General features: G+C 33.1%; 1 protein-coding gene across 3 annotated transcripts in view; it reads left to right on the top strand.

The window, feature by feature from the left end:
- Positions 1-23,315, top strand: part of CSMD3 (CUB and Sushi multiple domains 3) — a 697,991-nt gene that overhangs the window by 419,725 nt on the left and 254,951 nt on the right. For all 3 annotated transcript variants that reach the window (XM_086465685.1, XM_086465684.1, XM_086465682.1), the window contains 5 exons: positions 2,796-2,983; positions 5,433-5,621; positions 13,207-13,323; positions 19,348-19,563; positions 20,175-20,363. In XM_086465685.1, the coding sequence (XP_086321811.1) occupies positions 2,796-2,983; positions 5,433-5,621; positions 13,207-13,323; positions 19,348-19,563; positions 20,175-20,363 (899 nt within the window). The remainder of the gene's footprint in view (positions 1-2,795; positions 2,984-5,432; positions 5,622-13,206; positions 13,324-19,347; positions 19,564-20,174; positions 20,364-23,315) is intronic.

Raw genomic sequence — 23,315 nt, 5'->3', positions numbered from 1 at the left:
GACTTTTTTAAGACAGAAAATTGATTTTGTTGAAATACACACTTTTAAAACTATAGCTGAATGGCTTTCCTATATGATTAAAAAAATAAACTCCTATTTTGCTCAGTTCTTTACATTTCACCTTTGTCCTGAAAAACAAAGATAAATACTTATTCTAGCCTTCCTTGGTGCAAATACTAAGAATTCCACAATAAGTGTAGTTATTTGAAAGATAATTTTAATTTCTCATTCAGAGTGAAAAATTTGTGGTACATGTCTAGAATGTTTACATCCTTTCTTTTTAGATTTCCTAAAAGGAAGGGAACAGTTCTTACTTACTTACATTTCCTGCAGAGTGACACTTTAAGATTAGGTCAGTTTATTGCTTGCACAGTAGTTTATTTCCTTTTAATCTCCCATCTTCCTATCTTCCTATGGCTTCTTTCTTATGACATTGCATGTGTGCAAGGTACTGCATTCTATGACTGTATGCTTAAAGTGTTCCTGTGCCATGGAGCCAGAGGCAAATGTGAAAAATGAAACAGACCTACAGACAAACAAATAATAACAACTGTTAATTTTTGTGCTTTCAGAGGTTTCATAACAACTTTTTTCATATTTTGTCCTATGATCATGCATGTACACTTTAAAGTGTTTGCTCCTGTTGTACAGGCATAGCTATGATAGATAATCTATTGGTTATTTTTTAATAAATCAGTAGCTTTTTAGGCTGAATTGAAATGATAGAAGTGAGAAAGTTAAGTGCTATTCTTCAATGTAATGAAGTGTTTATCATGACCCTTAATTATTATTTAAATGATAGGAATGTTAGTCAGCAAACTACTGATTGGACTACTAGTCACATGTGGCTAATGAGTATACACTGTGCAGCAGGATCCTCTACTCAGATCCTGACACTGCATTTTGTTGATAGGGTGTCCCTTACGAACAATGATCATGTTGTAAATATTAAAGCAGCTTTATCTGTTCAAATAAGATAAAAAAGTGTGTGTCACTGCCTGTGTTACAGCTTGTTTCACTCCTGTCTGTTTGAATGAATTTTTGTGAGTCCTCCATAAGAACAGACCTCACATAGCAACAAAGACATCCAGGTTAATTTAAGAATAGTGAGTAGTTAAGTAGGAAAGAACATTGGAGTGGTCTTACACGAGCACAAAGTATTTTATATTCATTTTCCTGTAAATTTCTACTGTTTTCTCACATCAGGGACTAACCAGGTGATATGTAAATGTATCAGATATGTTGAGCACCAAGAGGAAAGGTATTTAAGGCAAAAATAATCATCACCCTTATAAGTTTAAATTTAGTTGATCACTTTTCTGAACCAAACGACCAAGCAAAGGCATTGTACATAATCCCCCCTTCAAATTTCTTTCGGTTCATTTAACTAAAAAACCTGTCCTCACTTTTCTTCCTGAGTGCTTACTCATTTTTTTTTTTATCTTCTTATGGTTTTGCTGTTTATGGTGTTGTATGCAGTTTTTGAGAAACAAGTACTTATGAGAGGATTTCTGTTACATCTTTGGAGGCTCAGTTTCACTGTATCTTGACTGGCCTGATAGTGGCTTTGCATTTACGGGGTCAGTGCCTTTTTACACTTTCTATCTCAAGTATGCTTTTCATAAAGGAACTAAGAAAGCAGAGCAAGACTAAATGTGCTCTTTTCTATGTTATTTCATAGAAGTAGGACATGGATAAAAGAAAACACATTTTGGAGGTTTAATTTCACTTCTTGTCTTTTACCAGACTTCTTCAGATCTTTAGGCTCAAACTCATGGGGCATGAATACTGAAATATAGAGTTCCTCAGTACATTGGCATTAGTCATGCAGTTCCTTGAATGGATTTCACAAAGCTGAATTAGGCATCTAAGCGAATCAGAGAGAGAATTAGGAATATCTGAAGGGTCCTTGTAGGATCCTGCTGTTGATTGTTTCTTTTTAATTCTGAAAGGCTTTTTCAATATCCATCAGAGAGTCCATTAAAGCAGTGTGATTGATGTAAGGTCTGTCATAGCAAGAAAGAGAGAAACCACTGTCAAGATACCAAACAGCTTTTTGGGATTGCTGAAATCATCTAAAACAAGACAAACAAGGAGATACCTAGCGGCGCTATCACACTTGGCTTTTCCTTGACAGAGACAGCACATATGCTGTCTCTAAACAGCCATTTTGCTTTATAGTGCTTTCTGAATAGGATTTGTACATTTTTTTACCATAACTTCTGCCACTACTTCGTACTGACCCTCAACTGGCACAAAGCCACTGGAGCCTCAGAGCAGACTTAAGTAATTCTATCCCTGCTTATAGATGATTTAAGGATAGACACTCAAAGTATGATTCTTTGATAATATAAAGTACCTTAATGATATTTGTGCCAAATTAAATGGACGTAACAAAAGAATGCATCAACATGTCCTTTATATAATTTGCTTAATTTTTCCAAAAAGAAAAGTAATTTTGTGCTATAAAATAGTATATGCAAACAATATTAATCTTTGCTAACAAACTATGTATTTCTGGCTTTTGTTTCCTGCAATAGAAACCAGCCCAAGGAGTTTAAACTTATTTCTCATCTTTCCAAGCCACTAACCTGAAATTTGATCATTGTATTAATTATATGGTATAATTAATACTATTATATTGATATTGTAAAATAGATATGTGGAGAAAAAAATATAAGAATATGATCAGGGAAGGAGCATAGTTTAAAAAATATGGCTTACTTTATATGGGTTTATTGATTTTGTTTTTATTTTTCTTATATTTGTGCCTCTGTGTGTTTCCTCAATTCCAGGTTTCAGACAGAACTCAATTATGATGTTTTGGAAGTTCATGATGGACCAAATTTATTATCTCCGCTTCTGGGATCTTACAATGGTACACAGGTCCCACAGTTCCTGTTTAGCAGTAGCAATTTCATTTATCTTCTCTTTACAACTGACAACAGTCGTTCTAACAATGGGTTCAAGATTCACTATGAAAGTAAGTCATTCTGAATTGTGTTACTTGATTTCCCCATCAATGCTTATTGTAGTCATAAGTATATAAAGGTGCACAGGTGTCATCTTTAGTAAATTCCTGTTATTTCTCAAACTGAGAATGACTTAGTGATGTTAAACTGCAGAAGATATGACCAGTAATTTCACTTACAATTTACTGTAATTGCTGTATTGCTTTATGCTTTAAGAATCAGAAGATAGGAATGGGAAGCTAATGTCTTTATTCTGCATGTTGCTTTTATGTCTTGTTATTCTTATCTTTTCTTCAATGCATTTTTTGTGTGTATAAAACTGTATGAGATCAGGAAGATTATGAAAATCAAAGCAAATATCTGAGTTACTGTCCTGATTGGTGTACCTGCAGCTCTAACTGAAGATAATGGTAAATGCAGTTTACATTAATGAGCTGAAAATCAAGCTATGGAAATGCTTAATTATGGGTTTTTAAGGATTTAAAAACCTACATATGTTGCTAGTTCTTACTTATAGAAGTATTCTTTTTCCCTTGTTATAGTCATATAAACAACACTACAAAAGGTATCTAAGATTTCATATGTTATGAATTCTTAAAATTAATATAAACTGATATATTATCATGTCATTTACTTGTGTTTCTAAATATATTTTGTAGTAATAAGTCATATTTTCATGTGAAATAGTATTTTTCTTTAATTACTGTCTAATTTGCTTAGTACAGGTCATGAGCACATTGTTATATATCCATTTCTGTTTCACATTCCTACTTGTTGGAACTACCACTAAGCAATTTTCAGATGTTCTAAAATTTTTGGCCATTTTCACTATTATTGACCACTAATGATAAGGGTATTAAATGCAATACATGTGGAGGTGACTTTGCCAGATAAAATTTGGACTGATTTGAACTCCAGTGAATGTCAAGTTCTGGCTGTTTATCGTAAAAAATGTGTTATTATTATTCCAAAATTCTTTACTGTCCTAGCCTTCACTCACATTCTTCCTTTTGTATCATCTTCTGCATTGTGAAGAAGTGATGATTTTGTTAAGTTCTCACCCATTCTGAAGCCTGAAGTATGCCTGTCCTTACACATTAGGAAAACTAGATTAATATTGTCAGCAGAGACCACTAAATTCTTAAAATGATTGGCTAAATGTTAAGTGGTGTAAATTACACTTTGGGAATGTGAACAAGAAGAAGAGGAAAGCTGTGCTTATCACAATTATCCTTATATCAAACTGTTTCAATTAAATACAGTTAAAAAGGAAATCTCAAATTTCATTATAAATTAATTCTTCGATTTCATTGCAAAAACATTACAAAAATCCCTTTTTTCTAAAATTGATTCCCACCCCTCAGTTCTCTTTACACTAGTGAAGAACGAAAGTTAAATTTATGCTATCAAAGAAAATTGAAAATATATGTCTTTACTATTTTCACACAAAATAAACCATTTTCAGTAGTTGTTTTTCTGATTAACATTCTCTGTTTATATACAGACATCAAGTATTAATTTTATTTTTGTTTAATTTTTACTGATTCATTGTCTTGTATTATCCAGTACAACTCAATTCTCATTTCTCTTTTCTGGATAATAATAATGATTAATGGTCCTCTATTCAGCATTTCTTTCTTCAAATATCATATTGAAAGCTGATATCTTTTATATGTTCTTAGTTTCTATGCTAATTATTTCTTTCCACACTGAATTTCATTGTAAGGAAGGATATTTTAAGGAACAACACTCATAAAAAGATCTCACACTTAATACTTCTAAATTGCTAACTTCAGTCATATTCCCAGAATTTTTTGTTTCTTCCTTTGTTTTTCCCTGATTCTTTTATAATGAAGTTAAACTTCTCACTGGGAAATAATCTAAAATATTTATTTTTTTATCACACATTAAAATTCTCTTTATCAAGCTAACTTCTCTTTATTCCTTTTTCTTCTATTCTTTATCTTCTTAATATCTTACATAACAAATAACATTAGGTATGAGAATTGTTTATGTAAATAATTGATCTATGTATATATTTCAGATACAAATATAAAATTAAATAAAAAGCATTTTATCTACGATAACAAAGTTTGATTAGTAAAATAAAGGTTGGAAATCAGAATTCTGAGTGGTCATCAAAGATTTTTAAACATCAGCAGCAGGAATAAAAATCACTCATTGTTACTGAGATATATCCAAACTAAATATCCTGTAAATTATATGATGTTTTTCTCTGCAACAGTGGCAGCACGCAATTCATTATCCATAACATCTTATAACAGTAAGAGGAAGAAACATAGTGCAAGTATAATTCACTGAAAATGTGTGATAATGAAGCCTTCGCCCCCAATTACAACACAGTGAATTAATTAAATTACTTTTAAAAAGACCTATAGATTGTTTATTCAATTCTTTCCTTTCTTTTTTTTTTTTTTTTTTTTTTTTTTTTTAATCTAGGTGTAACTGTTAATACTTACTCTTGCTTGGATCCTGGCATACCAGTGCATGGACGTCGTTATGGACATGACTTCTCTATAGGGTCCACTGTCTCATTCAGTTGTGATCCAGGTTATAGGCTGAGTCACGAGGAGCCTTTGCTATGTGAAAAAAATCACTGGTGGAGTCACCCCCTCCCAACTTGTGATGGTAAGAATGAATGGATAAAATACAGAGTACCTTAAAATATACAGTTTTCTGAACTATTATTAGTCAAAATGGTTTAAAATTGGAGCTTGTAAAACCTCTGGTTTTAGGGGGAAAAAAAAGATAGTTAGATGAAATAAATGTTATGTACCACCGTGCGATGAGATATTTAGTCATAAAAGTAAAGAATAGTATATAAATCTTTAAAACAGCAAATTGTTGAAGACATGTCTATGTGAATATATGTTACTGTGAGCCAACTGCCAATTAGCTCAAGTCATGCAATCTGAATGTATATCTGCTTGTAAAGCACTTATTACAAGCTACAAATATTTGTCTCTGGGTATCCATCTAGGGGTGCAGGTGCGTTGACACATGAAACATGAGATGCGGTTTATTTATACCTGACAAAACCTGCATTTTCCCTCCTTTCATGTTGATCACAGCGTTGCTAGCTTATTAACAGAACTTGACAACCTTCAGTCACTGTAGGAATTGATTAGGGCCACATTACACTTGATGATTTAAGCATATGTTTGTTAAACCAGACAAAAATGGTATCAAGTAACATGTCATACATTTTGGAGTTTCAACCATATCAGTAAAAAGTCTGCTTGAAAAATTTTCTAATAGTTTCACTCATGTCTTTTTATCTCAATTATACATTTAATTCCGTTTCCCAGTTAGAGTGATATCAACTATATTTAATATTAAGAATGTATATTGTGATTTTATTAAGATGTGTATTTGAGACGTTTCCCTCTGAAAATATTTTTTTCCTTTGAGCATGGTACACACTTTTCTGATTATAAAAACGTTATCAGGAATAAGGTACCCACTTAATTCTAGAGTAGTATTTGACAAAAACCCCTAAACTTTTATGAGCTACATGATGCACATGATAGCATATTTCTCTAAAACAGTTCTTAGTGTCTCAGGACACTCAGTTAGAAAGAAAAACCTGAATTTGAATGAAGATTAACGTAAAGCTCGCCAAATCCTATGTGATTTGCCATATGGAAATATATTTATTTTCACTGTATTTATTTCTTTAAAAAATAGTAGAGGTTTTCTTGGCCTTCAGCTTATGTAGTTAGCAAATGCTTTGGTTTTTATATTTCACTGTGTGAACATGTCAGTATATGATGATACTCAGAATTTGTGGTGGTAGAAAGTGGTGTGAATAATCACTTTCCTGAAAATGGCACTCTGTAGTTCAGCAAGCCTGTTTTCTAAAAGATTCACTTCTCAGTCAGATTCTTGGAATGAAGAAATGCAGGGTTCCCACAGCATACAGTCAAGGGGACTATATTTTGCTGAATAGGCCATAAACATAAGGTGTGTTTTCTTACAGTGATACTAGACGGTAACCATCTCAAACAAACAGCATTAACGCACTCCTTTTGAATACTGTGCTCTGCTGAGAAATAAACTTACAGGTTGTGATAAATTTCTTCCTCAAGATGCTGAACTAGCATGCAATTCATTAAGTGAATGAGGTGGGTTTTTTCCAGAGCACATTGCTAAATGGCAATTGTCCATTGAATAAATATGCTCTAAAGGCAGGATTGAGTACATTTATTCTAGTAAATTTAATCAATTCATGGTTGAACTCATTTTAATTTCATTGCTGAATTTCTTCTCTGGTGGAATGTTTTTAAATTGGATCCAGAATCCTTGCACCCCCAGGGAAAAAGGGCGTTTGCTAAATGGGCTGTTCTTTGCATAAACTGCGAGTATGTGTTTGTATTAATTGTGCCACTAATAAACACATTGGTCACTGTTCCTGATCATTCAATATATTACTCTGACATTTTCTGAGAAGCTGAGTTCTTTCTTGATTATTTTTTTTATAATTGCATCTCTTTTTGATAATTACATCGTGTAATGATATGTAGCAGAAAGACCATGATAATTGTGCAGACAGATCATGACAAGTTACGAGTGTGTTTTGGAGGAGGAGAAATGTGTAGAAAAGGAAAAAATTGAGACTTAGAACCAGATCTTCCTCCAAGTAGAAGATTCTGTTGGCTGCAATTATATTCTTTGAAGGAGCATGAACTAATTTTTTCATGAGGTGTTTGGATATTAAATAGATAAGCAACACAAAAAGCTTATCAGGAAAGTCACACTTCATTATCTACAGGAACATTTAGACAATACTGAGAACGATGGTTTAAAAATGAACAAGCAAATTGTTTCCTTTCCTAAAGACTGTCCTGAGGAGGTGATTATGACAGGCTATATAATTCATTCATATTTGAATAATTGATATGCATGAAGGATGTCATAGGTGATTTGCTTAGTTTTGACTTTAATGTGTGTCTATATAGCTAAGGCATGCACACTGTTCCTCAGTTCTGTGTGTGTATACATACACATGCAAACACAGTTTTATATACACAGAAGTACAGCAAAGCATTTAAAAAAAAAAACCAGAGCTCTCTGACCTTTGAGGACAGTAGAATTTATTTCTGCTCTCTAAAGATAAATATTTAAGGATTTTTTTTTTTCCAGAATCATAAAACAGTTATAGTTGAAAGGAACCTGAGAATGTTGCTAAGTCCAGACCCGTACCCCTAAAAGTGGGTCCAACCTGGATGTTAGATCAGATTGCTCAGGATCCTACAAAACTGAGTTTTATTTCCAAGAAGGGAGATTCCGTTTCTTCTCTGAAAAACCTGTACCACTGTTTGACCACACAATAGATGACCTTAACATCTGCTGAGAATTTCACATCTTCTGGTTACATCCATTACCTCTCATCCTTTCACTGTGGTGAAAGCTACTTGAATTTATACAGTACCTGAATTGCTTTACAGTTTTCAAGACAGCAATTCCACTATGTTAAAATAAGTTATACAACCATAAAATTAAGACTTCTTCCAAGAATGAGGAGTAAAACCTACGATCTTCATCAAACCATCAGTTTCTTTTCAAGACATGAATTAGTCTGTAGACTGATTTGAAGATACTGTTAGAAATATTGTAGTGTTGTTGAGTATGACCAATTTCTGTATAGCTGTCTTGGCAAAATACTTTTTTATTTCCTTTCAAAAGAGGTGGCACTGATCAAGGCCTAGACATATGCCATTTTTTTTTTCCTTCTTTGGTTCATGGGCGAACAGCTTTTTTATCTATGCAGACAAGAGAAAAACAATTGATATTACTGTGTATATTTAGTTATTTTGAAATAATAGTTCATCTGAAGATGTAGTTTGGTCTATATACTATAAACATGGGACACGTTACGTAGGAAAATAGTCATACAAATAAATAACAACAATTCTTTTCAAACGAGAGTATGTACACACCTTCAGAATACAGCCATACTTAGAGAGATAGATGGGCTTGAGCTTTGCTTAGAAAATATTGCTTGTATTACATTTATGCCATTCTCTATCTAACATCTACATATGATTCACTGCTTACCTATCCATCTGTACAGCCCTGAATTTCACAACTGTAATCTCCCAGTGCTTAACAAATAAGAAAAAAAATTGTCTTATCATGTCCTTTTCATATGAATATTATGATAGAATTTTGCTTTTAAGCTTTGATTATATATGAGAAAACCTATTCTACACAATATATGAAGTATTTATTAATCCAAATAAAAATAAAGGAAAAATAATGTAAAAGTTAGATACATAATTAAGAATGTAAAGTGCTTTTTATTCTCTTCATCGTAACATGAAATTGAATGCTAACACATAATCTTATTCATTATTTGGATTAAAAATAAATATTGTCATTCCACTTGATCTTCATTTACTTAAGAAAATTAATAAGCAACAAGGAAAAAAAAAGAAAAAAAAAAAAAAAGTCAGAGATACTAATGTGCGTTACCAGCCTTCCAAAGTGAGTCCCCAAGAGGGAAAAGAGCATAATGGCAGTTTAATAGAAGAACAAAGGAGTAAAAATGGTCCATGAATAAATTTAGGCTAGAAATGATGAGATTATTTCCAGTATTGGAAGACTGATTTTCTATAACAGTTTTACAGTAGCCTGAAATATGGCCTGAAATGGAACTTGATAATTATATGAATGACACACGTCAAGTGCCTTCGTTATAAGCATTCATGTATTTCAGGGATGAAGCATGGCCTATATGTCTCTCACTGAGATATTTATGAGTAGTCTGGAAAAAGTTTCTAAAACTGTTTGGGCCAAAAATTATTTTCAAACTATATAGGGCGATTTTCAAAGGTAGGTTTGCTTGTTGTCACTCTTGCTTGTGACTGATCATGTTACTGAGCAAAACAAATGCAGTTTCGATCATTTAAACAAAAGACTGTAAGTAATCAACCCAACACTGTAAGAATTTGTCTTAAACAACTGGCTTCCCTACTGTACTCCACTATTGAATTTTAATCTTCATTCACAGTTATCCAAAACTTGCTTTTTAAATTGTCACATCATTTCTGATCACCACAGCGCTGTAGAGGTACTTTATACTATGCATCCAGGTACCTATCTGTATTTCATACAGTCACTTCTATAATTTGTTCTCTTTATTTTCTGTTCTCTATTTTTTCATTCTCTTTATTTTGTTTCTCATTATTGTGAAAACATAGTAATGGAGGGGAGGAAAATATTAGGCGTGTTTTGACTCAGCTTCTCTGCTAGCATAACAAAGAAATTATTAATTAATGTGTTAACAACACAATATTCTATTTTCCACATTAGAACACCCAGATAGTGTTTCAGTTATTTGCTTACGTATTCATTCTACTTTTTGTCTCTCATAGCCTCCATCTTTGTACAATCAGATGAAGTGAAAGAAAGGTTCTTTGTAGAATCTAGAAAAATGTGTGGAGTTTATCTTTTGCTGGTTTTATTTTCATGTATTTCTGTTTTCCTTCGCACTCTGAAAAAATGTCAGATACTAGTAGTGATATTATATGCTTGGGCTGTTTGCCATCTTATCAGGACCAGTGCACATTTTATATTTCAGATCTGTCAACTTGGCTTTGTTTTGTAAAATGTTGGTCCCTTGATGCCTTTTTTTGCCATCTGCTAGCCTTCACAGAGTTACACTGAGTGCCTGATGGCATGCCATAGATGTTTTCACACTATTTGCATTCCTGAAAGGTTTTACAAACACCCACTGTAAAATACGTTATTTGTTTGAGCTGTTTCCCGTGATTATAAAAACTGATTGCATTTTCTTATTTAATAGGCCTGTCCTAAGGTATGGACAAAGTAGCTAGTTACCACCAGAAGCTCCAATAACATGCTGTTGTAGCCCTGATTCTGTTTTACTAATGTCTAAATATAACAAGTTCAGTTGATAAGTGGACAGTGGCTACCTTCGTTGTCTCTTCATCAGAGAAGTGAGGAGGAAAATTATTATGCTGAGAGGTTATTCCTCTGTGGCAGCAATTATGAGATTGGGCAGTTGTGGTCCTAGAATGTCCTATTTCAGCCTATGTATCTGCAAATTTCCAGCTTACAACTAAGCCAAAAAAGGCTAGAAAGTTGGCAGGAGCAATTGCACGCACAAATAAATCATGAGACTATCCGGACAAATATAGACACTTAAAACAGAAAGGTGATTAGTTAGAACAATCAAACAAATTTAGCTAAGCAAAATAGCATGATCTTCATCCTAGGATATAGGATGAAATTCCATTTCTGCTTTATAAGAGAACTGTAATTAAATGTATACTTTTTTATTCAGTGCCCTAAAGACAGTGATGGCATGCAATGCAGAAACCTAATCATGAAGTTATTGATCTTTATGAAAACATTTCACAGTGCTACTGAAATGTCTGAAAAAAATACATGCATTTCCTTGAGTCTGCTTAGGTACAGGGTAAGACAGAAGATACATTCTGGATATGCCCTCAATTCTCTGTATGACTTGTCCTCAAATGAGTTTTGAATGTACTTCTATAAGCAGAAAATCAGGACTGGTCAACATACTCATTCTCAAATACAGCATTAATAGCAAAAGCAAAGACAGGTATAACATTCTTGATTTACCCTATCAATGTTTAGCAGAAATTGTCAAAAGTAGAATAAATATCAAGATATGGTAGAATAAATGGCAACATGTAACAATTTACTCACACCATTCTCCTGAAGAATTAGGAAGCTATTGTTTGAGCACTGTTCATATACTGAAAGGCCAAACTTGTACCACCTTTACAATCCATACTGTTAAGTGCTATGCTACAGAAAGAGTAGAACTCACCCTTGCTGGTGTGGCAGCTGGCTGGGAAGCACAGACATGAGCAATAGGTGAGCAACAGCTTATACAACAAGAGGAAGAGGCATTGGTAGTTGTATCAACTGGAATTGCAGACAAGAAACTGCCATTTACCTGTCTCCCAAACTGCCTTTCAACAGCTTTAGCATCTGCTAAAGAGAAAACCTTAATATTAAAAATCGAGGTGCTGAATACTGGCTTAGGTTACGGTGCAGGCTCAAAGAAACTATGGTTGACACTAATAAGAACTCTGAAAGGACACTGGTTGAAAGTTTGACTAGTTAAGGCTGAAAAGGGAGAGTTTGTGTTAATTACTTTGGAAGAGCTGCTCATATGAAGAACTGAAATCAACTGTCCTAAAACAGTCTGTATTTGACTTAAATCTGGTGACAGTAACAGTTTACTGGGTTGGGTTTTTTTTTATACCCTGGAAGATTTCTACAAAATGATTCTGATAATGCATATAGTTAAGGTAAGAAAAATAAAAAGGATAAATGTGTTTAATCTTGAAGAAAAAAAAAAAAACAGTAGACATACTTACTTGGTTTATAATGCATGTCTTCTGCGATAATCTATATTCAGAGAACTATGATGTAGTAACTTTACTTGCTACTGAGTTTTAATCACTGTCATTGATAAAAGATAATTCTAAGGTATAAGAGCCTCTTCTTTAGTAAAAATTACTCAATTAGTTTAGTATTTCAAAAGCTCTGGAATGGAAAATTCACAATTAAAATGTAATGGTGAGTTGTGAAGATATTTATGCCCAGAGTTGTAATGATTTGATTTTTGTATTTTGTATTAATTCAAGCTGTTATTTAATTTTTATATTACTTCATTACTGATTAGTTTTACAAAATCACTATTGATACTTATATTGGCAATTGTCATTATCACTTGCATTACAGCTATAGATGCATGTCCAATAATTAGACACAAGAAAGCATGTCATGCTTCCCTGCAATAATATTTTCAGTCAGTAATCCTTCAACAGCAAGATTCACTCCATGCCATTTTAACATTCCAGACTTAGCTTCTGGCTAAAGCGATATTGTTTGTCTCCATATCTTCTTCTGCCTTCATCTTCCTGCTGAACTTATGACTTTCACAGAGTCTCAAGACAATGTGAAAAAACAACTAAGGAAACTCGCTTTTAATTTTCTTAGTACCTATTAAAACACGTGTTAATTCTTCATTGGTTGTATATTGTGTCAAAATAGGCTGTAGTTATATATGGAATTGCTAAATCATTTCACCAAATATTTTTAAGTTGTTTTTAAACCAGAAGTTGGTTGTTGGTTTTTTGTATATATTTTTTTTAAATTGTCTTATATTTCCTCTCTTTATATTAATTATTTTCTTTGTTATTTCTAGCATTATGTGGTGGAGATGTTAGAGGACCTAGTGGAACAATTTTATCCCCTGGTTATCCTGATCTGTATCCAAATTCACTGAATTGTACATGGACTGTGGATGTTACCCATGGAAAAGGTAAATAAATCCTTTTGATATATAAGTCCAGTATTCTGTGCTACACATGTAGATCTAGGTTCGCAGCAATGAACTATGAATTGGACTGCTGATTTTTTTTTTTTTTTCACTGTAGTAATTCCTAGAATTCCAGAAGTGGACTAGGCCCTAATGCTTTCCACAGAACAGAAAGTCCCTAAAAGTTAGTCCAAGTAACAGATAGTTGGATGTGTGAACATTAATTTGACAAGTGAAAGAGGATGAATGCTTTTTCTGTATCTTAGAGAGAGATATTAGCTGGAAGTAGTCATTGATATTTAGACTTGACATGAACAGAAAAATCTGAAGACTTAGGTGAAGATCTTATTCATAATATGGCATGAAAAGGGAATTAAATTAATGAGAAGGAAGTTGTTTAAAAGATTGCTTATTATACTAGATTTTACATTATGACTAGCTGTCAACAAGGAAATGTCAGAAAGAAAAGTCCTATTATTTTGAAGAAAAGAAACTTTTTCACCTTACCAAGACACATTTTCAGGGTGGCAGCATATAAGTAGCAGTTTAATACACATTTGTGGATTAGAAAAACAATATGGTTTAGAAATAAATGTAGAGGGAAAAAGAATAAATAATGGATCCCAATAAGAGAACATTTAGAGAGGTAAGAAAGAATAAATTATAAGAAAGAATATGTTATATAATATATATTATATAATGATTGATCACAGTAGCTGAGAAACCGGAGACTTTTAAGGAAAAAGTTATTTGTTGAATGCAGATTTCAGGATAAAGTTGTAATACTGGTTTTAACTTTTATCTGAGAAAGTATCTTAGTAGGAGTTGTTTCCAAGAAATACAAGACATGCAGGAGAAGTTAGAAAATGCTTAGGACACAAATGGAAGTTTGGATTTCCAGGTAGCAAAATTTCCTTGAAATAGTTTGTCCTAGTCACTTTCAGGTGAAAAGTTTTGGGACTGAATGAGAAGAGATGGGTAAAACTTCTAGATTTTGTTGGTATTTTATTTTAAATATGGGAGTGACTGCATAGTACACTTGCATTATGAGTGGGAAGAGCTAGAAAAGCATAACATTTTAATGTTAAGGGAAGGAGAGAAATAGAGATGGGTGTCGTAAGAGAAATTGAATATAAAGTGAATATTATTTTGTGTTAAGAACACAAAAAGGAGAATTGCATCTGTAACACTAGAAAGAATACAGAAAAAGAATGAGAGAAGGAAGGCAAGTTCAATTCTGAATTTCATCAATTTTCTCTGTGAGCATGAAAAATGTGACAAAGTACATTGATGATGTATTCCTCTAAGAAAGAGTTAATGATAACATAAAAATAAGACTTCCCTCACAGAGAATTGTCTGATCTGTGATTCCCTTGTTCTATTTTGTTCAAATAGTACAATAGCTCCTTATCTAGATTTTAAATCACTCTGAGTGCATGTCCCATTTAAAACTCCTTAAAGTGTTAAAATGGCAGTGTATCTCTCAAAATTATTGCTCCAGCTATTTCATAGTCACTTTTTACTACTAAATGATGCCATTGTGTCAATATAATTTGCTTGTATGTAGAGTGAAAAGGCATTCTGAAACTACTGAGCCTACCTCTGATGCTACACTTGCCCTTGTTACCTCTAGGTATGATACATGGCTTTTAGAGTTGCAGGAATATAAGGTACTGTGGATCCTTTGCAAAGGAGAAAGGATGTGGGAAGAATATAACTGTTCCTCTGGATAAGTGACAAAGACAGATAGAAAGTATAAGAAAACTGTTAGCCTTTTAGTCATTTAGTTTGCACCCTATCCGAAAAGCCATTGGATAACCAGCCCAAGCTTTATAAACTGGGTGTTGAAGAGAAGTAGCAGAGATGGATAAGAGTTTAGCTTTGTGCAGTAATATGTGACTGAAAATTATGTAAATTCTACAGTAAACAGGATTAAGCTATATTTTTCAGGATTCTTGAAAGACATTTTATTAACACTCATTTTTCTTAAATTAAAAATGTAATTCTGGAAGAAAGTACTTGCAAAATATTTATTTTATTTTTAGAAAATTAAATAGAATTTTTGTGATTTATCTTTTTTCTTGAAACCTCAGCTAAAGAATTACTTACAAGTTGGGATAAATAAAAGCTGATATTCTCAATGTGATTACATTTTATGTGAGGCTATTGGGAAAAAAAACACCACATATAATGAGACTCCCGAGGAAAAAAAAAAAAAAAAGAAATAAAATATACTGGGAAAGAAAGTAATAGCATAAACATACAGATTTATAAACCATATACACTGATGCTTATATATACACACATACATATATTGGTACAAGAACATTCTTTTTTGTGTCAATAAGTTTTCTATTATCTTATGGAAATGTTATTATGGGAAAACATCAAATATGAATGCAATGTTGTAATTTGACTTGGGCATTTTGATTCACGCTGCTCAAAGATCTTCTGGAAACAATTAAGACTGAGGATTTGCTGTGAGTAGGAAATAGAAAATACTGTATGAACTTCTCATATTTTGTTCTTGTTGACACAAAGCTATTAATACTTTAAGCTCTTCCTGTAGTACTGCATGAGGAAGATAGCTCTCCTTTGATGACAGTAAATCACAGGCTTACCTAATTTAACTTTAAACTTAAAACAGTAAAGTTTTATGTCTAAGTAAGCAAGTTCATTAGACCACTTCTGTATTTAATTAACAAATATATATATCTTCAGGATATGAGTCATCTCACCCTGAAAAAGTATCTAAAGAAGATGGAATGAACCATTTTCTGAAAGTGCCTATTTGTCTCTATCATCTAATGTCCAAGGCGTTTATAGAGTTCCCAGGTGAATTGTCCATGGGGAGACTGAGTGACTAAGTTTTAGGTAGTTAATTAATCCCATACACATACTTGGGTTATTTTAAAGTGAGGGAGAAAAACTTTGTTCTAGAAATCTCATTTTCTGTTCTGCTTCATGTCTAATATAATTTCAACTTCAGAATCTCAAAGAGTATCTTCTACTAGCCATTAACTAGTGACATGATTTTAAAAAAATAATTAAATTTTTCTTAGCCTATTTTTCCTTGTCAAAATTTGGTAGGTTAATATCAGACTGCCAAGAAAATGTCTATAACTTGTAGCTCCAGAATGCTGTGGAGTATTTTTTTTAAATACATATCTTTATGTTGCAACTTCATACTGCTATTACATAATACCAGGCGATTAAATGGATATGTTTGGTTAAGATTTGTATTTTACATCTGGATATGTTGTATTACTGAGAAAAACAGTTTCTGTGTTCACATATACTGTCTTAGGAACTGTTTCTAGGAACCGTTTCTAGTCTAGGAACCATTTTGAGACATGGTTTAGTGGGCATGGTGGTGTTGGGTTGATGGCTGGACTTGATCTTAGAGGTCTTTTCCAACATTAATGATTCTGTGATTCTATAATCTTCAATATAAATATATATATATATATATATATATATATATATATATATATATATATATATAAAAATAAAAAAATATTGTTCCAGTGTATCTAAACTTCTAGAACTCTGGAATGATTTTTCATTTCTGTTCATGTGGACCAGCATTATGATTCTTAAATGTCCATTAAAACTTGGTATTATTTTTTTTTTTAATTTGTTAACTAAAGAATGAAACCTGCACTTTAAATATACTTAATATGTCTAGTAATTGGTTTTGTTTATGAAAAGGAAAGGAAGCATCTGTTATGACAATAATCATTATATTTTGTCTGTGGTTAGCATGCAATTCAGTATATAGTGAAGTGAAATTTGTGGAATATCAATGGTATATTTTAAGACATTTACTAATAGAACAGTTAATTTACCCATCCCCCAACAGTCTGCATTGTAATATTGAGAAGCGACATTAAAGTGTTATGTTTTCCTGTCTTCATTTCAGATTTTAAATATTCCATTTATAAAGAAAGGGACATGTGAGTCAGAATGACAAAAATTTTACCTGAACATATCTTTTTAAACTCTTCTCTGGAGAAGACACAATCTGTCACACAGCATATATTAATATGATTAGAATATTTTCTGAAAAAAAATGAAATTGTACAGTTACTGCTGGGATATACCTTGGGGTTTTGCTTAGAAATGTCATGGCAATCTGGAAATTTGATTGAAACATTCCCTTGAGTTAAACCTTGAGTTTGGTGTTTGAACAATACTCTGAAGCTCAGCTATGATTCACAGGAATTCCATTATTTTGGGTTACCACCATAAAATTTTCTTTGGCATTTCTGATTTTGTTGTTGAGGTTTATATGCATGCATTAAAAGGGTCAAAATTAATTGGTAGTACAGTAAATGCAATAAATAGAGCCTGAATTTCAGCCTCATTCTGCTTATATCACTTTTTTCTCTTAAGAGCTCTTTTCATGTCAGATCCACAGTCTCCTATGTAAAAATATGATAAAACGTTAAACCATTTAAGAGTTTATAAATCCCAAAGCTAAATTTATATACATTAACTCAAAATATGTGTAACTTAACCTCGATTTCAAAATTCAGTTTGTGATTTTTTCCAATTTATTGTCACAAATTCTAGGAGAATAAATACGATGCTCAAAGCAGATGAATGGTTTTGCTCATGTAATTATTAAGTGTAGAATTTTTAAAATCCAGAATAGATACCAGATCCTACTCATTAAAGCTTGTGTATGTGTGTATATAATTTATTGCTTCCCTCATTTTTTGTCTTTGCTTTCTATAGTGAAATGTGCTTGACTATGACCTCGGAAACCAAGTGTCCTTACATTCCTGATAGCCTTACAGCTGTATTTACTAAGTGTGATTGAATTGCATTAACATAAATGTCTAATGTAATTTAAGACAACCTCAGGGATCCAATACATTGTAAAAGCACTGAGTGAGAATTGTACCGAGAACTTCTAAAGGTGCATGTGCAGTCTAGAAAAGGTCCAACACCTAAAGAGGAATGAGGTTCCTTCCTATGTTTAGACAGCTGAGTCAAGCACAGTATATCCAGCTTCAGTCTTGGATTTTGTTACCCTGATTGGCAAGTTCTAGGGGGGAGGGGAGGAGGAAGTAGGAAGGGGAAGTATTTGTTTGCTTTTTGATTAAATTATGTCTACTATTAAAAATCTGTTGTCCATGAGAGAACCCAAAGATCATTAATCTTCATACACTACCTTAATCTTCAATCACATGAATGTATGTCTCTAAGCATTACATCATTAGATATATTTTACAGAACTTGAGTCATTGGTTTATAACTTACATGATAAAACCGAAAATGCTATTACACTACAGGTCTCAATAATCACTTAAGCTGGCTAATGTCATCTTCTGTTTCTTTTTCTTGGCTTTTCTGTGCATTCTACCCAAAGATCATAGTCTAAATCTTGTTATAGAAGTGCAGAAAAAGTAATTTAATTGTCTGTCTTGACCTTTAAGTCTTTTTATTGCTATTGTGTTCCAAGTTATATCTTCCTTTCTAGATGTGTGATTTATATCTGATGGTTTGCAAAAAACCACACCATTGACATATGCTGGATCTTATTAAGAGACCTCCCTTTTTTTGGGGAGGAAGTGTTGCTGTTAATATGTATGCTATTAGAATATAATGTCATGTATTTTATGACCTTTCCTTTCACTGCTGCTATACAAGGACATTGGTGACTCTAAGAAATAAGGTTTACCTTTGCCATTCTGCCATAAAAAGTTTGTAATTTTGAACATATATAGTGCATCATTGGATTTTACATAAAAATGAAAGCATATGTCTTTTGAATTCAATAAATCAAGCATTCATATTTTGCAGCTAAAGGCAAAACTGGAAGGTAGTGTCCAAACAAAAAAACCTGCTGCAACAATATATTAATACTAAAATCAGGAAAGATACTAATTTTTAGAAAAAAGTGGATATCTTCATTTTCTGAACCATGATTCATAATGAAATGCATGAATTTAATTCTTGGCTTAATTACATCGATGTTAACAGTGTGATATGTAAATCTAATTCTACTTTTTCTAATAGGAGTGCAGTTCACCTTCTACACCTTTCATTTGGAGGATCATCATGACTACTTACTAATAACAGAGAATGGCAGTTTCACACAGCCATTAGCACGTCTAACTGGCTCAGAGCTTCCTTCACCAATCAATGCTGGTCTCTATGGAAATTTCAGGGCTCAGTTGCGCTTTATTTCAGATTTTTCAATATCGTATGAAGGATTTAATATTTCTTTCTCTGGTAAGGAAATATATGTGATACCTGGCTCCTGAAAAAGATTTTTTCAGTATTTTATATAAAAAGGAAAAAAAAAGTTTACAATTTAAGTGATTTTGAGGAATACATATACTGAATCATATATATAAGTGTTTTCCTAAGCACAACAATTTCAAAACAAGCAAACCTCTGTGCCTCTGTAGAGACATTTCTGCTACATGATAAATAAGATGGCCGTAAACTGTAAGACACATTACAAGTGAGGGGAAGAAACAGAAGTGGTTTAATTTCAGTTAGTGAAATTCCAGATAAGCTCAAATGTCAATTATTCTGTCTTTTATGCTGTGCCATTGTTTTCATTTGTCTTATGTACCTGGGACATTTATGGCTCTTACAAGAGTGATAAAGCATGTTGTGTTATGACATTGTTAATGTATTCATTAGTCTTATTTTTTTTTAATGTAGTATAATTGCCAATTTAACATTCACGCATTCATTTTGTTGTTAAATCTGAAATCTGTATTGATAATCAGGTGGATATATACAGAAATTACTAGATATCAAGATTACAAATATGAATGATAGAAAACTTGTTGTTCTCACTCATACAATCTGACTTGCTCTCTTGTTCTCAGAGTATAATCTTGAACCTTGTGAAGATCCCGGAATCCCACAATTTGGTAACAGAATAGGATTTAGTTTTGGAGTGGGAGATATTCTGACATTCTCCTGTTCATCTGGATATCGTTTAGAAGGAGCTTCAGAGATTATTTGTCTTGGTGGTGGCCGACGAGTATGGAGTGCACCTCTGCCAAGGTGTGTGGGTACGTGGTCAGCTGCTTTCATTTGCTTGTATGTGTAGTCATTGTCCATGGATTTGCAGATTTACAGCATGGAAAAGCATGGTAATACACCTCGTATTTTCTAACGTACTTTCATATTCTCCATATCTCCTTAGTCAAATTTATTTAATCTTTTCTTAATATATTTAGCATTAGAACTCCATAGGCTATACTTGAAAGCATTTCAAATTGAGGGCACAATGCTTACTCCTCTTATTTTCATTAATAAGTTAGGAAAACTGGGTATAAATTTAAATCCGCGTTTGCCAGTTCAGATGCCTAATAATTGACACTTTTTTTGTAAATGCAAGCTTCCAAGTGATATCTGTATTACAAAATTGTGTAAATGTGGTTATAGCGCTTAGATCAGAGATATTTCATAAAGCTAGGTCCGTGTATAGGAATGCAGTCAACCTGGGCTTCCTGTGTAAGTTAAGAGTAGAGAACCATATCCTCAGAATATCCTCAGAACAGTTGTTCTGATTGTAAAATGGTAGGTAAGATGACTGAGAGGAAATACTTCCTGGTGGTTCCTAACACTCTCCACTCACTGTAGAGGTAGCCTACATAGGTAGCTTTGACCACAAACTTAACTTTTAGTGGCTAATATTGTCTGAGCTGAATTCTTCCTAAATGTCTTGATTTTCAATTCTATTGAGAACTGTTAAAGCAACCACAAAATCTCCGAAAAGTAGGACAGTTACTTAAGTGTCTGTATTTTTTTAAATTTATTTGAGAGTATAAGCTATATAGAAAGGTTTATACATGAAAATATCTGTATCAGTGTGCATTTGAAATATTTTATGTTTTTATGCTAAATTGTACAATAGTGAAACATAAGTTTCTTTCAGAATCCGATTGTATAATAACTAATGATTGACTATGTGCTTGCCCTTATCCAGTGTGGGTTACGGTATCATAATTTTCATGTACATACTATTCCTATGTTTACCTTAGTATAACAAAAAATCTGAATTTGGCATATGCATAGGTGACATTTATGTATGTATCTACAGAAGAGAGGGTTTACAAGCTGAGTCAGTACAATGCACGAGTAAAGGTTATTTTTGTGTTGGAGTTGATGAAATTTTAACCATAAGAATAATAATGAACGCATGCACAGTTGTGAAGATAGGTTAAATTTTACTAATGAATTTCTGGAACTGTAAGTATACCGACAATGAATTGGTAAATTATCAGTAAAGAAGAACATGTGCAGAGCATAAATGAAAAAAATTGCTATTTTATTTTCATGACATAGAAAATAATGTTTACATTCATGTGTTTGGGGCGGGGGAGAGAGAAAAGCTGGAACACAAGGAGTAAATTATTTTCCAGTCAACATACTTTCTTCTTGTCCTTGAAAATGAAAGATAGTCTCTACTAGAATTACTTAATCAGCCATTTCCCCACCATAAATATTGAGCCTTTGACAATTTTCTGCTTAATTTAGGTGCTATAATTATGAAATTCAAAAAAACAGAGAGTAGAAATTCCTGTGGACCACTTCTGTTGGATTCAAAATTATACATGCTGTTACTGTTGCTCATGTTTGGCATTTTCTGCCAAACTGATCCATAAGCCTTAATGCTTCTGATATCACATACACTTTCACATACCACCTCAACTGGGAACCAACCATTGTTCATAGTATTTGTGTTCAGCTTGTCAATACAAGAATACAATACAAGACAGACAGATAAACTGGAAGAAGTTTGGTGGCAGGCCACCAAGATGGTTGGAAGCTGGAGCACTAATCCAGTGGTGCAAAGTGAGAGAAACATGTCTTTCCGGCCTGAAGAAAAGACAGCTTCATGAGAACCTGATAGCAGTTTTGAATAACTGTGAGATCATTAAGAGGATGGAACAAGGTTCTTCACAGTGGTTTACAATAGAAAAATGGAAGGAAAAGGCATAAATTGAAATATGTGAGTTTCAGACTGGAAATAAGTGAAACCTTTTCGCAAAGAAAATGTTGAATAGTGAAACATATTGCCCAAAGAGGATGTGCAGTCTCCATCCTTGGGGGTTTTCAAGATCCAACTGATTAAAGCCCTGAGCAAGCTGGTCTGACATCAGGATTGAGCAGGAGGCTGGACTAGACACCTCCTAGGATCACTTCCAACTTGAATTTGTCTCTGTTCTTGATCATATATTCTCTTGATAGGCATAATTGAGTCCTGTGAGTCATGATATGTCTTCTGTTGTCTCAACAACTGTTCATAACGAACACCTGGGCATTGTTACATATCTTAGCTCTTTTCTTTCACCTGTGCCTTTGTCCTTTGATAGTACAAGTTTCATGATTTTTAACTCGTTCTGTGGTCTCTTCATACGTGAACCATTTTGTTTTATTTAAAACAAAACCTCTTTGATATAAAAATGATTTAGTACAGAATACTTTTCCAGAAGGCGATAGGGGTAAGACAGCATTAGTCTTGGTCCCGTTTGCCAATAGAGACTTCCTAACAGCACATTTATTGAAATGTATAATCAAAGCCTGTTTTGTACCCTGAATCACTGTCATACCATCACGCTAATCTTCATTTCATAAATGCACATTTGTGTAACTTCCTGCAACAAAAAACAGATAGTATTCTGGATGTAGCACTGTTCTTAAATAATTTTGGATATTTTGGACACAGAAAAAGTTATAGTTATGCTTTTGGACCACAGGGCACCACATAGACATCCAAAACCATGTAGTTGTTATAGAAATGCTCACGTTTCTCTAGACAGCCAGCTCTGAGCAAGGTAGGTGGATACCATACTTCACCATTTAGCCTGCGAAACAGATCTCTTCCAGGAATGGGTGCATTTAGCAGTGTAGACAGAGACAATTTGACCAAAGTGATGGACGCTGACTTGGCATATGATGAAAGTGTTTTTGTTCACGGGATGATCACAATTCTTCCAGTCATGTGATGGGTGTTA

Source organism: Leptosomus discolor, chromosome 5 (assembly GCF_034619465.1).
Source record: "Leptosomus discolor isolate bLepDis1 chromosome 5, bLepDis1.hap2, whole genome shotgun sequence".
NCBI classification, from domain to species: Eukaryota; Metazoa; Chordata; class Aves; order Leptosomiformes; family Leptosomidae; genus Leptosomus; species Leptosomus discolor.
Note: the sequence above shows the minus strand (reverse complement) of the source record. Positions and strands in the feature narration are given on the sequence as shown.